The 22,417-nt window shown below is 44.1% G+C and overlaps 1 protein-coding gene across 1 annotated transcript; it reads right to left on the reverse strand.

Moving 5' to 3' along the window:
- Window positions 1-1,212: 1,212 nt before the first annotated feature.
- On the reverse strand, window positions 1,213-16,586 carry REG4 (regenerating family member 4). Its single transcript, XM_042952365.1, has 6 exons — window positions 16,549-16,586; window positions 14,207-14,390; window positions 11,096-11,193; window positions 7,783-7,920; window positions 5,980-6,085; window positions 1,213-1,726 (listed from the first exon to the last, which is right to left on the reverse strand). The coding sequence occupies exons 2-6, from the start codon at window positions 14,271-14,273 to the stop codon at window positions 1,659-1,661; spliced, it is 477 nt and encodes a 158-aa protein (XP_042808299.1). The 5' UTR covers window positions 14,274-14,390; window positions 16,549-16,586; the 3' UTR covers window positions 1,213-1,658.
- Between the last annotated feature and the right edge of the window lie 5,831 nt (window positions 16,587-22,417).

The following is a 22,417-nucleotide window of genomic DNA, read 5'->3' on the forward strand; positions in this document are numbered from 1 at the left end:
AAATGAGTTCTTAGTACATAGCATGCATTCAATAAACTTTTGTTGAATGATGTAGTGATATATCTACCCAATGAATAAAGATTACTAAAATGCGATATGCACAAATCAGCACACACTGATTTTCCAAAGTTAACCAAGGACCAGCCTTCTAATAAGACAAGCAGCTGCCCATCCTTATTTGCGAAAGTCGCGAAGCACATGCTGTGCACACGTACACGCGGCTTGTTGGCATGTCAGCAATTTCAGAGAGGGTGCTTCGTTTTCGCTACATCACCAAACATGTTTCAGGTGGGGGTGCTTGGGAAGCTCAGTCGGTTGAGCATCTGACTTTGGCTCAGGTCATGATCTCACAGTTTGTGAGTTCCAGGCCCGCATCGGGCTCATTGCTGTCAGCTGGGAGCCTGGAGCCTGCTTCGGATTCTGTGTCTCCTTCTCTCTGCCCCTTCTCTCTCTCTCTCTCTCTCAAAAATAAATAAACATTAAAAAAAAATTTTTTTAAAGAGTATTTTAGGTTGGTGTTGCTCTTCAGCTGGAGCTGTTACATATGTTTAATGTATTTACAGAATGACTATTAGATTTTACTTTGTTTTGTGTTGGTACATCTGTTGTTCATCCCTTCTTGGATTTTTATTTTGTTTCTCTTTACTTCTCTGCCATCATGAGCTCCTTTTCCTCCAGAGAGTATGAATGAATTAGGGAGGTAGGTGGGCCTACCTCCCAGGTGGGCTCTAGTCAGAAGACGTAGGGAACCTCTACCGTTTTGGGATATTGTGATCCATGTTTCCTTCACATTCTGTTAGTTCTTACAGGAAATACCACGGAATCTGGCACTTGCCCCAATGATTTTCGTACATGGCCCCTGGCTGTCTAGCATTCCTGATTTATCTTACCATCTCAGTCAAAGAATCTGATACCTTTCTTTGTTTCTCCAACAGTGGCTCCCCAGAACCCTCGAAGGCGTTGGTGGTTGCTTTTTGCTGACCTATCAGCTTCCAAAGAATGACCCTTTTCCATCCGCCGATCATCTTGCCTGGACTCCCACCATGAAGACATTTATCCTTTGGGTTAACAAGCTTTTTTGTGCTTAGAGGAAGCAATACGTTATCTCTGATGTCTTCCTCTCTGGCTTCCAAAAGAGTGACAAGGGTGTGGGGGGAGGAAGGAAGAAGTGGGGCAGGGGGCAGGAGGGCCAGCGTGCTGTCTGTTCACTCCCCCTCCCTTTGCTGCACCCTTCCCCGAGCCAGCTTCTTAGCCTGTCTTGGGCTGCTAAGGTCACAGGGGTGCAGGTGGGTGTTCTCACGTTCTGGCATAAGACTCTGTGTTGACCGGTTGGCACAGCACCGTGGGGGAAGCCGATGGCCATCCACACATCCCGAACTGCGTGGGCGGCCCAGCCACACTTCCTCTCCTCTCTGGGGGTGCTTCTAAGAAATGCAAACGAGATCACACCAAAGCCACATTTCCTATAATTGTCATAGAAGCCACTGTCGTACAGTGTTGAGGCCTCGGACGCTAATAAACCTAAAAGAGTGAGTGTGACAGGGCCGATCAGCCTCAGCTGCCGTGTTTGCTCTGAGACAATGATCAGACGCAGCCAGCATGCACAGAGGGAGGAAGGCAGGGGCATGTGTGGGGTGAGCACAGCCTCGATTCGTGCTCTACACTCGGTATTTGCACAGGAAGTGCTGGTGCGTGCTGCATTCGTTGCTCCTCCAAGTTAAAAAGTCTGCAAGAAAATAAACAGACGTTCAAATCCCTCCAGTTCTGTATTGCACTTACCAGCGTTCCCTGGGTCTCTTGCTTGGAACCCCGGGAAGTGCACTGCCATGCTTAATTTCATGCGTGGACTGGGCTAGGAGGTGGACCCAGGCGTTGGGTCAAACACCAGTCTACGTGTTGCTGCAGAGGTGATTTGTTTGGGATGTGATTAGTATTTAAACTAGTAATGAGAAAATTAAATGAGCAAAGCAGACTACCCTCCATAATGTAGGTAATCATCCAATCAGTGAAAAGACCGAGTTTTCCCAAAGAGTAAGGAATTCTGCTTCCAAAGTGCCCTGGCCTCAGGATTGTGACATCAGTGCATGTGGGAATTCACAGTCCCTAGCCTGCCCTGCGCATGTCAGTTTTGCTGGCCCGACAATCACAAAAGCCATTTTTTTTTTTTTTTGAGAGAGAGGGTGCAAGTGAGTGAGGGGCAGAGAAAGAGAGGGAGAGAAGTGGGGCTCACTCAAAGCAGGGCTCGCGCTCACCTGATGTGGGGCTGGAACTCACAAACCATGAGATCATGACCTGAGCCAAAGTCAGATGCTTAACTGACCGAGCCACCCAGGCGCCTGGGAGCCAGTTCTTTAAAAGAAATCTATCTCTCTCCGTATACATCCAATTACTTCTGTTTCTCTGACAAATACCAGCACTAACTTTGTTCACGGAAAGAAAAATAATGTAAACGTCACGCACAATTGCAGAAGCCCCATGCCAGCGAAACTTCGGAGGGGGAGAGAGAGCTGGACGTAAAAGCGGGGGTCTTTTGTGTCTGGAACAGGAGGCTGCAAGGATGTGGAGGTGGTTTTTCCAAAGTCCGCAGCTGAGGCTCTAAGATGTTCAAAGAGTTGGAAGCTGCTGAGCCAGTCACGTCCCACAGGCCACCCCTTTATAAAAAAGGACTGACGGCAAGGAGCAGGTGATCTTGGAAACGGAAGTATTTTTGGGGACAGGGCCCACCAGGGCCGTCCACAGATCCGCTTATCACCCTGCAGTGTGGGCAGCAGAGTGGTGAGTCGTTAGACGTCTCTCCGCCTGGCTCTGACATGTGCGTCCTGCCCTGGGGCCAGTGTGTGTTGGTGGGATGAGAGCCCCGGGGACAGAGGGCACTGCCAGGCAAAGTGGGGGAAGGTGTGCCACCTCCCCTTCAGAGGTCTCCAGAGGTAGAGAGGATGGGGCCAGCCCATGCCCATGTCCATGGCAACCAGAGCCGGGCCACAGAGAGTAATGATATGGAGACGATGAGTTCTAGGTACAGACAGGGTGTGGGGCCGGGAGAACACGGCTCCAGGCTTCAAATAATCAAGAACACAGGCAGCTCCCCCATGGGCACCAACCTAGGGAGGAGTCTGATTGCACTCTCCTCCTCCGTTCCTCTACACCAGAGAGGTGTGTGTAGACCATACCCCTCCCTTCCAGGTCGGAGAACCATGAGTCTATGCTGACTGGGATAAGCACTTCACATATATGCGTTCAGGTGATTAGTACTCTTGGTTTTCCCTTTCTGTGGAGAGGCAACTGAGGCACAGAGAAGTAGGAAATTGGCTCAGGGTCACAGAGCTAACTGAAGGAACTGGAATCCCATCCCAGGCATTCCAAAGGCAGAGCCCATGGTCTTGACTCCAACTCCATTGAATATGAAATTTCTGTTTACTTATTTTTGAGAAACAGGGAGAGAGAAAGAGGGGGAGAGAGAGCATGCATGCAGGGGAGGGGCAGAAGGAGATGGAGAGAGAATCTTAAGCAGGCTCCTTGCCAGCGTGGAGCCTGCCTCAGGGCTCCCATCTCACCATGGTGAGATCGTGACCTGAGCCAAAATCAAGCATTGGATGCTTAACCAACTGAGCCCCCCAAGTGCCCCTGAAGTTTCCGTTTAAATTGTAGCACTACATTTTTAAATGTGTCAGAGAGGACCAGTAGAGTTGTCAGAAAGCACTGTAAGGGCAATTTGTCAGAGAGTCACAAGCACGTTCCGCCGTGGTGCAGAAAAGGAGTCAGAGGGGGTGAAAGAACCAACCAGACAAAATGGTCTCTGAGGGTCTTTCTAAATAGACATAAAAAAGGAACAGGTCTAGCCACACACAGGACGTGTGTGTGGCGGTGTTTGGGGACATTAATACCATACCTTTTGGGTCTGAAGGAAACAATTCAGCCACTGAGTTGGCGGGGCTAAATCTGTTACACAAATAGAAAATGACACTGACAGGGCCAAGGGAAGGCTGTCTAAAATCCTACCTTCCACCAGTTTCTTGCTAATCCTTGTTTCATTCCTTGTGCTTTTCTGGCTTGAGTACCTGTATTCTGGTACCTAAGAGCTGGGCTGAGTGAACCCAGAAAAGGAAGAGAGTCTGAAAGACCTAGAGCTAGTTCTCAGGAAGACATCAGGGTTCCAGTTCCCACACAGGTGGCTTCGTTCCTGGGATTTTGCCCATGTGAACACGGACTGATGGGAAAGACTTGTGTTTGAGAAGTTGGTCCAGTTGAAATCTCAGAATCACAGGAAGGACTCTGAAAGGTGTCTAGTCCATTGCTTCCCCAAAGCTGGTCTGGCCTCCAACCTTAGAGATTCTGATGCTGTAGGTCCAAAGTGATCCCTGGAATTTATACTTCAAAAGTGTTCCTCAGTTGATTCCTTCATGTGCCATGTGCTCCTCTTCTCATGCTTTTGGTACTACAACTACAATGTCCACTTTTGCCTGGTTAATTCTAGTGATGGGGTTCTCACTGTTTCCTGCACGTTCTAGTTTTGGATAGTGCTAATTGTTAAACTTTCCCCCCCTTAGATAGAAATCCACGTATTACCAGTTTCTACCTATTGGTCTTGGTTGTGTTCCTTCCATCGGAGCTGTCTATGCCTTTCCCAGCAGCAACTATGGGCTCTACAAGTCATTGGGAAGCCCTTCCTCTGCCCGTGAGGAGACCCTCTTATTGCAAAGGGTCTCGACCTGGCCTCAGAGTTTGTTACCTTATTTCTACCATTCATCTTTTGCTGTTGGAAAATTTTCACACTCTTTTTTTGTGCATATGAAAACTTTATTCCCCAGACAACAGCCACCCTGCGTCATGTTCCTGAGTCTCAGTCCAGGCCTTTCCCAGGCCCACTTCCGGCCTAGGAAGGGTGTCTCGGTGACACCATGATGGCCTTTTAAACCCACTAGGATGTTGTCTTCGGCATCAAATAGCCTCTTTCTCTTTGCTATTCTGTTTTCTTGTTTTACAGCAGAAGACTTTTCAACATCACTTAATCTCCGTGGTTCTCAAATGCTAGCAATTTTGCCCCCAGGGGACATTTAGCAACATTTGGAGACATTTTGGGTTGTAACAACCTGTAGTGGGGGAGTGGTTCTACCCACCTCTGAAGATTGAAGACCAGGATATCCTGAACCTACAATGAACAGGACAGCTCCCACAATGAAGAATTATCCAGCCCCAAATGTCATTGGTACAAAAGTTGAAAACTGGAAGTTATTAGCATAAAAAGCGAGGAATGAAAGACAAGAAAAACGAGGAGACTCAAGTGATTGTGTGCAACCTAGAGCTAAGGTTCTGGGCCCTGCATTTTGGGAACAAAACTCAGGGAAACAAACAAGAGGGCAGGAGTCAGGCAAAGATGAGGTTCCCAGGGCTCGTGGGGAACCCAAACTAGAAGGAATTCAGAAAGAAGTTATATGTATTTCTTTCCTGTAGCCTGGGTTTCCCAAAATGTGACATCTTTCCCCTTCATATGTACACAATAGGATTTAAAAAATAAATGTATTTGGGGCCCCTGGGAGGCTCAGTCGATTAAGAGTCCAACTCTTGGTTTCTGCTCAGATCACGATCTCACGGTTCATGGGTTCGAGACCTGCATCGGGCTCTGTGCTGACAGTGCAGAGCCTGCTTAAGATTCCCTCCCTCCTTCTCTCTCTCTCTCTTTCTCTCTCTCTCTCTCTCTGGCCCTCCCCCTCTCACTCTCTCTTTCTCAAAATAAATAAATAAAATGTAAATAAAAATAAAAGTAAGTGTATTTAAGAAAAAAAGTGAGTGTATTTTAAAGAAGATATTAAGAATAGTTGGTCTATGGATATGGCAAAGATTGTAAAATGATCACAAATGACTGTGGTTTGGTAAATAATGTCTGTGGCAAGGCCACCATCCTGTGGAAAACAGATCTGCTGGTGTGAAATGGGGCCGGGGTGGGGGGGGGGGGGGGGTGGGGGGGGCGGCGGATCTTACCCTCCCTGGAGTTCATCTCCACGCAGTACTTGTTCCCACGTGCGGACTTGGCCGACAATTTTTTGTACAAATAGAAGGCCCCATCGATCCACTGCCACTTCTGGCTCTGCAAGTGACCACAGATGGAAGACAGTCAGCCTGTGCACCTGCTCACAGCCAGGCGGTCCTCTCAGGCCCCTTGAAAACCCGTAAAAATCTTTCATCACAAGAAGCACAGGGATGTGCACAGAATGAAAAAGAGAAAAGTCACCCCATTTAAAGAGGAAAACATTACTATTGATTTTGGCATATTTACTTCTGGTGTAAACATTTTTATTTATCACGATCTTTTATGGACTAAAATAGGTGGTGGTCTTTAAAAATACATACTCAACTGTGTATCTTGCTTTCAAAACATTTTTAAATGGTCATGGTGCACTATAATTTACCTTAATGGTATTGATGATGTTTATGTTGTTTCTAATTTACAATGATTATAAAGAATACCGCTATGAACTACTTTGTTCCTGAAGCTGTTTCTGTACTTAAACTTATTTTTTTAGGATAAAAACCCAGAAGTGGAATTAATGGGTCAAAGGATGTGAATATTTTGAGGGTACTGATATGCATGGCCAAACTGCTTTCCATCTACTGGACAATGTCTTTATGTCCTTAAATATATTATTCATTAAGACAAAGCAAAAGTTTGATAATCTGATAAGTCAAATTATATTTCTATTTTAATTTGCATCTTTGATAACTAGAGACATTACACATTTTTAAGGACTTTTTTAGCCAATTACTTTCTTTAGTTATGAATGTAGAAAATTAAATACCCCCAAAATTGTATAAATAGATGTAAATATTTGTCCTAACTCTGAAGAAGAGAGTTGATTGACAGCAATGTAAATACATAAAAATGTGTAATTAATTGTATAAATTATTTGCAACATCTATGGCGAAGTTTTATCAAGAAACGGGAAGTCTGGGGGTTCTTTTCTGGTGTTCCTTATGTTTGTTTGGGTTAACTATAGAAGATTCCCACGAAGAATCTGTAAACTGCAGCTCCCACAGAGGGACCTCGGCAACCAGCCCAAAGACCTCACATACCGTTCTTTACAATGAGGTACTGATGGAGATTAAAATGAAGGTCTAGTGAAAAAAAAGTTATGGGTAACATGAAAAAAAATAATAGCATCTAGGAAAAAGTTTGGCTGAAAGTTCCCAACTTTAACTCAAGATCTAATGGGAATTTAATTAAGCTACATCCCCTAACAGATGTATGTGCGTGTATGTGTATGTATGTTTTCATATATGTGTATGTATCTATATATGCTTACACAGCTTAAAAAAAAAAGTTTACTTATTTATTTTGAAAGAGAGAGAGAACAGATGCAGGGGAAGGGTGTGGGGGGGAGAATCCCAAGCAGGCTCCATGCTGTTAGTGCAGAGCCTGATGTGGGGCTCCTCCTCAGGAACCATGAGGTCCTAACTTGAGCCGAAGTCAAGAGTTGGATGCCCAACTGACGGAGCCCCATAACTTTTTTTTAGGCTGTGAAAAGCCGGTCATTTTGTGTTCTAAGATTTGGGAGGACTTTAATTAGATAGAAGTTCTACAAAGTGATGCCATTGAAATAATTTCCTCCGTCGAGGGCCAGAACTGAGACCTAGACCTTGAGGCTTTGGCCTCTGTTGGTTGGAGGCAGTAACTGAAAAAGATTCACTCCCTGTGCCTCCGTCAGTAGGCCTGGAAGCCATTTCCCATGCAGGGACCATCTATCTGGCTCTCCCAATGGGACACGTGTGGGCCAAGTCTGGGGTTACCTTTTGTGGGTCATGCAGGCCGATCCATACAGGCTTGGTTTTTTGGTAGCCACTTATATACTTCGCTACGATGTTGGCTTCCTTTGCATTCTGGAGAGATGCCAGGTGGGCTCCATTTCCATACAACTGACACTCGTACTGTGGGCAAGAAGTTGTGCTAATCATCTCCTGAGGTTTAAACACATAGTCCTCACCCCAGAACCCTAGTAAGTACATAACTATCTTCTCTGCGGCAACTTTTAAAACTCTCAGCACCAGACCCGAACTTGTTTTACTCCTGTATGTCTTTTGTTTGTTTGTTTGTTTGTTTGGAGCAGGGAAGGGGCAGAGAGGGAGGGGAGAGAGCATCCCAAACAGGCTCCACACTGTCAGCGCAGAGACAGATGTGGGGCTCAATCCCATGAACTATGACATCATGACCTGAACTGAAATCCAGAGTCAGATGCTTAACTGACTGAGCCACCCAGGCGCCCCTATATGTCTTTTTTGGATCCCAAATTCTTGCTTTTCAAAGATGCTATCGAGAGAAGGCAATCTGGATTTTTCTTCTCGATTCCTGAATGATAATCACCTTTTGTTTTAGGGATTGGATGAAACGTGGCATAACCATTCTCTAACTGGAAACATACTGTCCCAATAAACAAGGCAAACATTTTATATATCCACATCTTCTAGAGAAGTATACTTATCTTATGCTTTTTTGCGGTTGTATTACAGGTTCTGCCTCCATGATGCAATTTAATGTAATGAAAACATGGTTTTGGCTGCAGTTGCTACTTCAATGCCCCCCTTTGGTATCTTGCTCGTGATTAGACATGGCTGGTGTTGGATGTTAATGCATTCCTCACCCTTGATGACCATTTCACAACACCGGCATGTTTTCATAACTTCATTTGACTGTCAAACTAGTGAGGCATGGAAGCCAGATTACCAATCAACGTTTAGTGAGAGGCCCAGTCACAAAGGGTTCCTGGGACAAAAGAGCAAAGAGTCTCTGTGGTTCAGTGAGATTTTCTCTCCAAGTTCACGCTCCTGGTAGTGCCACAACAGGACCTGGAACTCAGACCTGGAAACTGTCATTCTCATGGTCCCCTCCACACCAGGAATTTCGAGAACTAAGATTGGCCCTCAATATTGGCAACTAGCAGCAGCAGCCAAGGTATTTATTTGTTGGGTCCTTTTCCAGCACCTTCTCTGCACTATGTTCAGGAGCAATTAACTCTGCTAAGGCTTTGTACCAATCCTGGACCGTTTTTGCCTTAAGAACCTCAAATGAACACCCAGCATGTGTAATAAGCTCTTGGTAAGTTATTTTTTTTTTTAACGTTTATTTTATTTTTGAGACAGAGAGAGACAGAGCATGAACGGGGAAGGGGCAGAGAGAGAGGGAGACACAGAATCAGAAGCAGGCTCCAGGCTCTGAGTTGTCAGCACAGAGCCCGACGCGGGGCTCGAACTCACGGACCGCGAGATCGTGACCTAAGCTGAAGTCGGACGCTTAACCGACTGAGCCACCCAGGCGCCCCTCTTGGTAAGTTATTTTAATGAATCCTTCTGACAAGGCCATGGGGTAAAAGTGACATCCCCATGTTAAAGCAAGAAAACTGGTAGAGTGAGGTACGGCTATAACTAGTGAGTGGCAGAGTCATGATTTAAACTCAGGTCTATTGCTGGGTCATAGGATAATTCTATTTTTAATTTTTTGTGTAGTTTATATGTATAATGGAATACTACTTGGCAATGAGAAAGAATGGAATCTTGCCATTTGCAACAATGTGGATGGAACTGGAGGGTATTATGCTGAGTGAAATAAGTCAGTTAGAGAAAGACAGGTGTCCTAAGTTTTCACTCATATGTGGAATTTGAGAAACTTAACAGAAGACCATGGGGGGAGGGAAGGGGAAAAAATAGTTTCAAACAGAGAAGGAGGCAAACCAAAAGAGATTCTTAAATGCAGAGAACAAACTGAGGGTTGATGGGGGAGTGGGTTGGGGAGAGGAGAAAATGGGTGATGGGCATTGAGGAGGGCACTTGTTGGGATGAGCCCTGGGTGTTGCATGTAAGAGATGAATCATGGGAATCTATTCCCAAAGCCAAGAGCACACTGTGTACACTGTATGTTAGCCAATTTGACAATAAATTATATTTAAAAAATAACTAAACAAACTCAGGTCTGTATTACTCCCAAGCCTCCCAGGTAACTTCCTCTTTGGGCAGAATTAGTTTTGGAATGTCTGGGTACAGGCAATACAGGTGGCCTTTAAGATTTCTTCAAGTTGCTTCTCAAGAATTGAGGAGAGGCCCATTACTTTCCACCAGCTTTTTTTTTTTCCTTTCAGTGAACAGTGTCTGAGAAACCCCTTCTTCATTTAGCACATTCTCCCTCCCTCTCTCTCTCTCTCCTTCTCCCTCTCTCATTCGCATCAGCTCAGGAAGCATTGCATTAGGGCTGACTTCCCTGGATTTGCTCTGCTACCTACTCTGGGTGTGATCTTGGGAAAGTCACTTATGCTCACACTGCATTGGAATTTTCCATTTAAATGTCACAATCTTGCACTAACCCCACACTTTTTAAGGTCAGAGAAGACTTCGTATCCTCAACAGCTATCACTTGGTAGGTGCTCTGTCCTTGGTGAGTTATTTATACACAGAATTCTGAGGCCGTTCTAGGCCCAGATCACCCCACATTTTCCCCAACCAGTCATGTCAATTAAACAGCCACAACCCAGAGAAACGGCAGCACTGGCTCCCACACTCCTCTGAGGTGGGGTGGCCCTTTGGGTATCTTCTAGACAAAGCCTTAGGGAGATAAAGCCAGCACATTTGCTGGGTTGTGTAGACAATGAAGCCTTCCATTTGTCTGGACTGCTTCACTTTCTGTCAGGTGGTTCTGAAGACTGGTGTGCTCCAGGACTGCCTACACACTGCTCTTTCTGGTAAGTCTGGTGCAGCTATTCAATTGTTCTTTCTGGAAGGACTTTATCTTCTCATTCTCCTTCTATTTGTGTATTTCTGTCTTTCTTACTGACAGCGAACTCCTTGAGGGTAATGGCTGTTTCTTGTCCATTCTTACGTCTTCACAGCTCACCTAGGATCTGGGCAGATAGCACCTGCTCCATCCATGCTTATAGAACTGGAAGAGGAGAACACACAACGCTATTCTCTGCACTTCAGCAGCAGGTGACTCCTCAGAATGCCAAGGGAGGACTCTTAATTCTGAGCCAAATGAGACCTGCAGCTCTGGATGGCCCCTTTAGAGATACCTCCAGGTGGCTTTAGAGATACCTGTCCTAGCATGGGCCAGATTCCTTACCTCAGCCTCAGACCAGGTCCTCAGCTTCCGGAAGTATCCATAGCAATTGGACTTGTAGTAAAACCATCCAGCAGCACAGCTGGGTCTCATGATGATGTCTGCACAAACACAGAAGGCGATTGCAAGTGATGATGGCAAAGCCAATCCATTCCCACACTCGTCAGTCTACAGAATGCAAGGGAGGCTGGCTGTCCTGAAGAAGGATCCTGCTGGGCTGCCCAAACTTTATACGGGTAATCTTTCTCCCAGCTTTCTTCAAAGGGAACTATGGCCTTTGTAAGGGGAACTGTGCACTGGAGAAAAGACTACAATCAGATTTAAAAAATTTTTAATGTTTATTTTATTTTTGAGAGGAGGGAGGAGGTGCAGAGAGAGAAGGAGACACAGAATCTGAAGCAGGCTCCAGGCTCTGAGCTGTCAGCCCAGAGCCTGACACAGGGCTCGAACTTACAAACCGTGAGATCATGACCTGAGCCGAAGTCAGATGCCTAACTGACTGAGCCACCCAGCTGCCCCTAGCTAAGACGATTTCATAGCAGACCCAGGGGGACCCCACATCCATCCCACAATTATCTCTCCAGTTATGAAATGCACAATTAGAATAGCCACACTCAGCAATTGGCAGAATCCTCACATTGGTTGTCAGGTCAAACAGCTATAATTCAAGGCAGCACAAGAGTGGGCAAAGGGCATAAATTGGTAGGTTTAGGCATTATAAGGAAGGAGTGGGTATTTTTGACCAGGGGGACACAGGACAGGTTAGATGGCAACTTGGATGGAACTTGACACTGGGTGAGCTGGGTTGTGTCAATAGCGAGGGGACACGTTAGGCAAAGGAGGTGTGTGAGCAGAGGGATGGAGGCAGAAACGTGCAAGATGTGCACCACAAGGGCAAGCACTTAAGTTTGCCTGAAGTAGAGGGAATCGTCCCGGCAAGCATGGTGGAAAGGGAAAGGAGAATCAAGGTCTGGACAAGGAAGCCATGACCGAGAGGCACAGGCTCTTCCTGCTACTTGATTAATGAGTGGGCCACATCACCGAATCTGAAGGTTTAAGAAGCAGGAAAATGGCTGGAAATACAGAGGGCCTCGGTGATGAAGGGAATGCCAGGCTGGCGAGCTCGGGCTTTGTGACCACGTGGCTGCACTCCAGTGCTATAGATGAGCGCAGGGGTCTTTCCGTTCCTCGGAGACTTCCGCAGTCTGTCGTTGTCACATAGCAAGCACTTCCTCTCTCCCCACTCAAATGACACTCCTGTCACTCGCTTGCCCTGATCTATTTCATCCTTTGCCTAAACATCTCTAGGGACTTCCTATGCTTTCAGATAAGCTCCCTACTCTGGCTAGCAGGGCATTCATGACCTGGTTCTGCAGCCTTATCCAGCCGAATCTTCCTATGCAGCAATCCCAGGAAGTCTCTACAACAGGGAGGAAGATCTGTAGAAGAGTAGAGTAACCGGTGGTATGTTCTGGCTCTACCTCCTCCAGAGGAGAAAAACCAGAGAGGGCTGGTGAGATCCCAGAGTCGGGAGACTGGTTTCTCGCTCCCCAGGTTTAGCCTGGGTGAATTTCAAGCCCCTGGAGCTAACCACCTGGTTGGTTGCCTCCACAGGAGAGTTGAGGGCCACCTCTCATTGTCTTCCATATTCTTTTTTTTTTTTTTTACTTTTTTTAATGTTTATTTATTTTTGAAGGAGAGAGAGACGGAGTGTGAGTGGGGGAGGGGCAGAGAGAGAGGGAGACACAGAATCTGAAGCAGGCTCCAGGCTCTGAGCTGTCAGCACAGAGCCCGACGCAGGGTTCGAACTCACAGACCACGAGATCATGATCTGAGCCGAAGTCGGACCCTCAGCCGACTGAGTCACCCAGGCGCCCCAGTCTTCCCTATTCTAGCACGTTTCAGAGAAAGCGGCTCAATCCCCCGGTCCCGAGCAGCCATAAGGATTGACAGAACTGGTGGCTGGCAGTCAGCATGGGGTGGAGGGCAAAGAACCTTGAAGCACAAGGACACATCCAGGGTAGGCTAAGGCAAGGACCACACACATGAGCCACGGGCACCAACATGATGCCAGAAATAACTCTGCTTCTCTTCCTGCTTTCTTCCAATTGATTCTCCCCTTGGCCAAAGTACTCCCCAGTGGGAGTAGTGTTAGGTTATATACGTGCTCAGGCATGGTTTCCCTCGCTGGGCCATGCAGGACTATGAGAAGCACCCCGGATGAGGCGCCAGAACATTATGTAATCTTGCTTTGTGACCTTGGGCAAGTCTCTACCTTCTTGGGGCCTCATAAACAGAACGAAGGCATTACACCAGATGTGCCCACATTTCATTTCTTTCCATTTCAGATACTCCATGATACTTATTCTCAGCTCATGAGTTCTCTTCCTGGCTTTCTCCACTGGAAGATCCTAGGGTATTGATTCTTGTTTTGTTGACATGTTACTTTGTACTTGATGCTGGGTCTACATGTGTGGGGGAGCCATCTCTCCAACAAGGCTGTAAGTCCCTTGCAAACCAGAATTCCCAGTATACTCAAATAGGAAAGCAATGCATAAACATTGGGTACCTCTAATTATAGCGCTCACTTATTGACTACTAGATGTCAGGTGCACATTGCCTTCCCTCTTCACAAGAAACTTGCAAAACTATTGTTATTATCTACATTTAGTTGATGATTTAACTATGGCTCACAACCACGTGAGGTTAGAATTTGTTTGATTCTATAGTCCTTGTACTTGTTTTTCCCCTAAAGTTTATTATTTATTGAGAGAGAGAGAGTCGGGGAGAGACAGAGAGAGAGAGAGAGAGAGAGAATCCCAAACAGGCTCAGCACTGTCAACATGGAGCCTGATGGGGGGCTCGAACTCATGAACCATGAGATCATGATCTGAGTTGAAATCAAGAGTCGGATGCTTAATCGACTGAGCCACCCAGGTGACCCGAGTCCTTGTACTTTTTTTACCATGTGACATTGTCTTTCGTTCCTGTCTTTGACATCTACTTCCTGTAGCACCTAAATATTTTGGGGGGCGGTGAATGGATGGCTGTCAGTGTGCTGCATGAACACAGGCTGTGGGTGGGCTCAGTCCCAGCTGAGTGACGGATACTCACCACCCAGGACTTCAGTGCTGAGTACACAGCTCAGCAGTGGGAGAAGCCACATTCTTTGGGGGGCCATCTTCTTCTTCTCCTGGCCACAGAAGTGCTTCAGAAGCCTCTATTACAAGGGTTTCAAAGACCTTGTGAGTTTTCCTTTGAAGCTCCTGGATTCGCCTAGACCTGCAGCCTGAACACACTGGGTGAGACAGACCCAGGAATTTAGATGCCAAATCACATATGGAGGAAACAAAATATTTTCCTAAGCCCAGATTATACAATGAAGGGAATCTCAAGCTAAATGTAGAGACTGGGAATAGTTAACTTATGTCACCTGCAAGACCTCTGGTCCAGCGCCAGAGACGTAACTGTACTGGGCTGAAAAGTCTGGATGGAGATCGTTTGGTCTCAGTGTACTGTGGAGAGCCGGCTCCTGCTATTCTCTGGGGAATCAGCAGAGGGAGCCTAAGCCAAGCTTTCTCACAGATGAGGCAGTAATGGGCTTTCTATACATTCAGCTCAATCAAATCAAGTCAGTCCCAAGAGTAAATTTTTCTGTGTTAGAATTAAAAGTGAGTATATGGTCCAATGTCCACATTTTACAGGTGAGAGTCTACCTGAGGCCTTTGGGTATGAAGTCATTTGGTCATTGTCACACAGCTATAACCAGATCTCCTGACTTTAGGGCAACCCTCTTTCCTTCACACTTAGGTGATAACCACATTTTTTTTGTTTTGTTTTCAGAAAATAAATGGGCAATAGTGTGCGGACAACAGTACTGTTCCCCCAAACTTTGAAGAACACCCAATTTGTCCATTTTTTTCTTGCTGATTTTGGCTTGATAAAGAAAAACCTCATTGTTTTTGTTAGTATTTTTAACATATTAGTAATTAAATTACTTAAATTAGTAATTTAAAAAATTTTAAAAATATATAAAAAGAATTTAAACATCTTTTTCTAGAATGCTTATCTTTAAAATTTTCTTTTGCAAATTTTTGACTTAGAGCTTTATGCATTTTTCTGCTCGATTACTATCTTTTTTCTCAGGAATTTGTAGGGCTTTTCTTGTGTATTTATTGTCTTTCACATATAACTAAGAATATTTGCCAGTTTGTACATCTTCTCGTTTCTGTTTCTTGCCACACTGAGAATTTCAAAAACTGTCATATTTATTTTTTCCTTCATAGCATTTGGAATTTATGTCAGCAAAAAAAAAAAAAAAAAAAAAAGGCCATTACCATCCACATAAGATGAAAATATCTGCCCATATCCTCTTTTATTTTCATCTGCCTGGCATTTATTTTAGTGTAAGCATGGGATCGGGTCCAAGATTTTTTTCCCAAATAATTATTAGGATGAGTAAATAATTAATTGAATCCTTATTTGAGCATAATTTATGATCCCAAAATCAGAATACATATTCTAACTATCTTATAGTAGGTTGCTTACAGGAATGATGGAACATAATATTCAAACTTTCCTGGGCAATCTAAAGATTAGATGCATATGAAAGTACATGTGAGCACTGAGACACAGTGTTAAACAAAAAGGTGAAGCATGTCATAACCCTCTTCCCACCACATTGTTTTACACTCTTTTTTTTTTCTTAAAAAGAGAGAGAGTACACATGGGGGAGGGGCAGAAGGAGAGGGAGAGAGAATCTTAAGCAGGCTCCACACTCAGCGTGGAGCCCAACTGGGGGCTCAATCCAACGACCCTGGGACTGTGATCTGAGCTGAAATCAAGAGTTGGACGCTCAAGTAACTGAGCCACCCAGGCACCCCCACCCTCCCCCCACCTTTATATCATCACATTAACCCCTTGCTCCTCTGACGAACTTCCCTTCCAGAGGTGATGGAGGTATTTTCAATGTCTTCAACCCCCTTAGAACACAAATAGCAAAGACTTCTCTGTCAAACCAACTATCTGGGGGAAGGGATGTGTAGCATCTTTTGGAAGAATCTACTAATGGATCTTAGCAAACTGACATTCATTGAACTCTTGCATGCCACCTAATCTAATCATAATGAGGCTGCAATGCAGGTATCATTAACTTGCTTTCCACATGAAGACACAAAATTGATTAAGTAACTTTCCCAAAGTTTCACAGCCATTAGATTGCACAGCCATGAATTAACCTGACACAGACACCAAAGGTAATGCTTTTTATAATAAAAGAGGAAAGAAAATAAGTAGTTCAAATTAAACACACACACACACACACACACACAGAGAAACAAAAAGCATGACTAACATCATTAGACCTAGAGCTTTTCATTTCTGGCCCAGTGAAGAGCTGGCAGAGGAAGTCAAATGTTCAAAGAAAGCCCTCTGCCCTCAACTGGGTGTAGGATTACCTGGTTGGCATTCAAGGCTTGAGGACCGCTGCTTTCTTCAGCATCCTAAGAGATCCCAGGAAGTGACTTGAGTTTTTATATCTTCTTGCCTCTGGAATTATATGACCTTTGTTGTAATCATAGAGCAATAATGTTGTTTAAAATAACAATCCATCCATAAAGTCTTATCTTTAGTCAAAAGGAACATCTGCGAGGCTTGAGAACATATTCTGAAGAAACTCTCCCTATTTGCAAACAATCTTTCCTTTACATCCTACCTTATCAAAACCGACAATATCCTGTAATCTGTTAGAAGCCCGTCCTCCCCTCGCCTTATTCACTTTTTCTTTTGTCAGTCATTTTATCCCTTTACATTGTTGATTTCCTTTATTTCTCCTTCCTTTCTATAAAGATGCCCCACTTCAACTCTGGAGAATCGGGATGTTTCTATCTTTGCAGAAAGGATTTGCCATCAGGGCTGGACATAACTTATGTACCCCTGTGGTGGGCTTGAGGGATACACACAGACTTCCCTCTCTAAGGCACCAACCCCATCTCCTTCAGCATGCACTCTGTTCCTCAAAAATCTGTTTAAGTTCCTTCTCCTTGTTCCTAAGGAACAAGGTAGTGAAATCTTGTCCTAATGCAGGGCAATTATGTGAAAATAGCTTACATTGATCCAATATTTTACCATACAGTGTTTTCACCTAAGTCACTAATGAGATCCTAACAAATCCCTGGGAGTGATGCAGGATGTGCACCCCCATTTCACACCGAAGAAACCTGATGTTAAGAGGTGTAGAGAGCCTGCTCTGTCAGGTTCACAATGCTGGTCACTGGTGGAGCTGGATATTGACCCCAAGCCCTCTCTGTTTCCTGAGTCACAGTCTTTTTTTTTATTAATTTTTTAAATGTTTATTTATTTACTTTTGATTTTTTTTTGTTTTTTCTTTTTTTTTAAATTTTTTTAACGTTTATTTATTTTTGAGACAGAGAGAGACAGAGCATGAATGGGGAAGGAACAGAGAGAGAGGGAGACACAGAATCGGAAGCAGGCTCCAGGCTCTGAGCCATCAGCCCAGAGCCCGACGCGGGGCTCAAACTCACGGACTGTGAGATCGTGACCTGAGCTGAAGTCGGACGCTTAACCGACTGAGCCACCCAGGCGCCCCTATTTATTTACTTTTGAGAGAGAGGGAGAGCACAAGTGGGGGAAGGACAGAGAGAGAGAGAGAGGGAGACACTGAATCCATCAGAAGCAGGCTCCAGGCTCTGAGCCATCAGCACAGAGTCTGCAGGGCTTGAACCCACAAACCGTGAGATCATGATCCGAGCCAAAGTCAGACACTTAACCAACTGAGCCACCCAGGCACCTCTCACACAGTCTTTTTAAATTTTTGTTAATGTGTATTTATTTTGAGAGAGAGAGAGAAAGTGTATGCAAGCAGGGGAGGGGCAGAGAGAGAGAATCCCAAGCAGGTTCTGTGCTGTCAGCACAGAATCTGACACAGGGCTCGATCTCATGAACCGTGAAATCATGACCTGAGTCAGATGCTTAGTCAGATGACAAGAGTCAGATGCTTAGCCTACCGAGCCTCCCAGGTGTCCCTGAGTCACACAGTCTTATTAAGAAAATAACCTATCTGGAAAGGCAATACGATTTCCTTCTGTAGTGTAGATAACAAACTATGTTGAAGATGTCACCAATTATTCAATCTCAATGGTCTAGAACTTTAAGGCTGGAAAGGATAATGGTATTTCTCAAGTCCTAGAAATACACAGCTAGTTCAGAGTGAAGCTGATGTCAGAAGTGGATTTTCTTACTCTCCACGCAGGGTTCTTTTTACACTGCTACTCAGGCTTTGCCATTGGCTTTTTCTAGCCTGTATATGCATTCACGGTAGGAAAAGAGAAAGTAATATTTCCATGGTGTGCAAAGTGTATTTTAGAGAAACTCTGCCATTCTGATGATGCTTTGGGGAAAGAACACAAGGCCTGGCTTCTGATGGATGTTGGTTCAGGTCCCAGTTCCATTACCCGCTCACTGTGTAACATCAGACATTCTCCCACATCTCTCTGAGGCTCAGTTTCCTAACTGTATGTGGTAGGATGTTACCAGATGAATTTTATTTTTTTACTCTACCTGTTAAACACAAACTTTTCCCCTTTAGGTGGCTGGATAAGACTCATCATTGCTTCATGCCATAACAAAGAGCAAATATATAAATTCCAAGCTTTTTTTAAAGATAGAAATTCAACAGATTTCTTCTTTTTTTATGTTTATTTATTTTTGACAGAGAGAGAGAGAGCACAAGTGGGACAGGGGCAGAGAGAGAGAGAGAGAGAGAGAGAGAGACAGAACCCAAAGCAGACTCCAGGCTCTGAGCTGTCAGCACAGAGCCCAATGTGGGGCTCAAGCCCAGGAACCATGAGATCATGACCTGAGTTGAAGTCAGATGCTTAACTAATGGAGCCACCCAGGCGCCCCATAATTCCAAGTTTTTTAAGTTCAAAAGCAGTGGTCCAAGGTGTCAGAGAGAAAAGTTTTGACAAACTATATGTTTAGATAGATTTCCCGACCCCACACCCCTCACTCTGCTATCTTCATTCACTATATAAAGATTTTAAGGTCTTGAGATGCGAATGGGATGAGAAGGACATGAGACAAGAGAATTAAAGGCTTACAGGACCTTAAGTGGTCTTCCACTGAATCCCCCCATTAGCTCCAAGGATGGGCATTGATACAACCCACATAAAACTGAATTGAAAAGGGCCACTGAACACTGAGTAGAATTATTTGAAATGTTTCTATATGTAGAGTGTCATACATGATACTTAGAACCCTAAAAACAGCAAATCAGCAGCAATTACCTCCAAAATTAGTATCAGAATAGCACCATACTAGAGTAATTAAAATGAAAGTCACACAAATTTAGGTGACCTATAAAGTGTGAAGGGAAACAACTTTCAACCTGGTATTCTATACCCAGCCAACCAATCATTGAAGGGGGAGCACTAAGTAAAAACATATGAAAATTATCAGAATGTAGAAACGTTATTGTCCATAGTCTATTACTGAAATTACTGCTGAAACATGTCTTTTGGCAAAAAAGAAAACAATCCCTGAAGAAGAGAATGTGGTACCATAAAGAGATAGGTGTTGATGTTGAATAAGAATTCTAATGATGTGTAGAATAAGATTGAATGTGACTTTTATTTTTTCTTTTTAAGATAAGTCAGGTCAAAAATACCAGTCAAGGGGCACCTGGGTGGCTCAGTCGGTTGACCGTCTGACTTCGGCTCAGGACATGATCTCGAGGTTGACGATTTCAAGCCCTGCATCAGGCTCTGTGCTGACGGCTCGGAGCCTGGAGCCTGCTTTGGATTCTGTGTCTCCCTCTCTCTCTTCCCCTCCCCCACTCATGCTCTGTCTCTCTCTGTCTCAAAAATAAATAAACATTAAAAAAAAAAAAAAGAAAATACCAGTCAATAACAACAAGGATTATATATAGTTAAGATCTGATGCTAATTAAGTTTACTTTATTAGAAAATTTTCATGTAAGTATGTGATTTCCAGAATACTATATGTATAACGCACACTTAATGTTGTTACATCTCTGAGCAAATACTAGAATTGAGCCCTACCTCCATCCAAACTTCTAGGATAGCAGGAAACACCTTCCAGGTCTTAGCCCCTTCTGTTGCTGTAGCCTGGAACACTAACGCTTCATCCACTCTCATTTGAGCTCTATCAACACCTCCTGTCAGTGTTGATGTTCTTCTTCTCTTTATTTGTTTAGTTCTGTTTATTCATCTTTTAATTAATTAGTTCAACAAATGTTGAATGTTATTAAGTGCAAGGATCTGGTTGGGGGTGGTGGGTAGGTCCAGTGGGGAAGGCAACAAGAGGTAAGAAAAAGAGCCCTGATTTGGTCCCCGGCTCAGCCTGGTTTGGTTCACAACGTGAAGCTCTTCCCTATTCTATTCTTGGACGGTAGACATGCCTCATTGATGCTCACAAAGCCATAGGCTTGTGTTTAAATTCTGTTTTCTGTCTGTCTTCCCAATAAATCTCTAAGCCACTTCAGGTCAGAGATTGTGCCTACCCCATCTCTACAACCTTCTGCTCAGGAAGTTTTAGCGCTAAACTAACAAGCAACCTAAGAAAGAGCAGCTGCTTTCAAACCTGCCCCTTTTCTTCTTAGGTGTTTCCTTCCAGAGGACAGGCAACCTCACTCATGCCTTTCTTTTTCCCACAAATAAAAGCTTTTTTTTTTTTTTTTTTGTAATTAATTTTTAGAATACATTCACCTCCTTCTCAGAGAGAATTGTTCTATTTCCTCTTCTGGAAAAATTCATGCTCTAAACCCACTTCAAGCATTTTGCCTTCATCTGTGTACTTTACTTCCTAAAAGACTCCTCCAAGGGGGAACATAGACATTACTATATCTCCATAGATGGTGCATTTCTGAAAAGATGAGGGTGATTATAAATGCTTTGATCAAAGCGAACTTACTGATGGAAAATAAAAGTATGACCTCTTGGCATGTGTTCACTAATATTCAGGAAACTCTCATCAATTCACGGCCCACTAGTACAACTGCCCCAAAGGATTTTCTGTGAATGGACATGTTTTAATCTGTGCTATCTATGCAGCAGCCACTAACCACACAGGCACTTGAAACATGGCTAGTGTGAATGAGGAGTTGAATTTTAAATTGTATTTAATTTTTGTCAACTAAATTTAAGTTTAAACACCTACATGTGGTTAGTGGCTACCATATTGGACCAGTAAAACTAAGATGATAGGAGTGGATTTCTTATAGAAACAGACTGATGTGAAACAAAAGAAAGATTGTTCCTATTTTTGAGGAAGCTCTAGAGACAGTGAAACTTTCCGGAAATAAGTCCTGAGAACTTGAAGGAATTGTGGGGAGTTTGTGGGGAAAGCTGTAGAGGTTGGATTTGAGTCAAATTTAATTTGATCTCCAAGCTGACACCTACATTATACTTCAGTAAAAAAAACAAAAAACAAAAGACAAAAAAACGACTTTGTCATATCTGCAGTTTTCTGACTCTTGTTTCCCTTATGGAAGCTCAGATGGCAGTGATCCCTCCGCCTTCCTTTTCAAATAAGCTATGACCTCCATTTTGAGTCAAAGAGTGAAGCTTCTCATTGCTACCTCACTTGAAGTCACAGATGAATTGTCTTCAGCTTTGGAGTGACAGCAATTCACTTTGTACCCATTTTAACTATTGAACAGTTTCCACTTTACTGTTGGTGCCCATTGGAAGTTGTTTGAAAGGGTCAATTTTTTGACATCTAGACATCTCAATACTATTAGATTGGCATGAGAAAGGACCCTTGGCCAGACAGGTGCAACGAGGTGGGGAGCTCTTAATGGGATGGTCAATATGAGAAAGAGATCAAAGCAAAATGCTTTAGGGGTATGTGAAAAACAAAGTCTAGCAGAGGGGTTTGGAAAAAAAACTGAAGGGGCTGTATAATGAGAAGACGAGTCTTGAAATTTTTTCCAATTCTGAATCTTAAGAAAACAGCATAAGCTACTTATTACTTTAAAAGACTATGGAAGAGTTCCTCCTCACCCCGTTAGGGTGCAAACTTTTAGAGTCTTGGGCTTAATCCTTTTATATTTGACAGAGATATTGACCATGAACAGTACTGCAGGCAACATCCCATGATACTGGACCAAATCTTATCAGCAGGAGAGAGGAAATGAGTCACTGAGGAAATGTTCATTAACTTTTACAGCCAGTTTGGAGAAACTCCTGCTGTGAGGACAGAGGAGTTTGTGTCTGCTCACTCAGTCTTGATGTGGAGGACTCATGGCATAGAGTAATCTCCCTATCTCCACATTTTCTGGGAATG

This window comes from Panthera leo, chromosome C1 (assembly GCF_018350215.1).
Source record: "Panthera leo isolate Ple1 chromosome C1, P.leo_Ple1_pat1.1, whole genome shotgun sequence".
NCBI lineage: Eukaryota > Metazoa > Chordata > Mammalia > Carnivora > Felidae > Panthera > Panthera leo.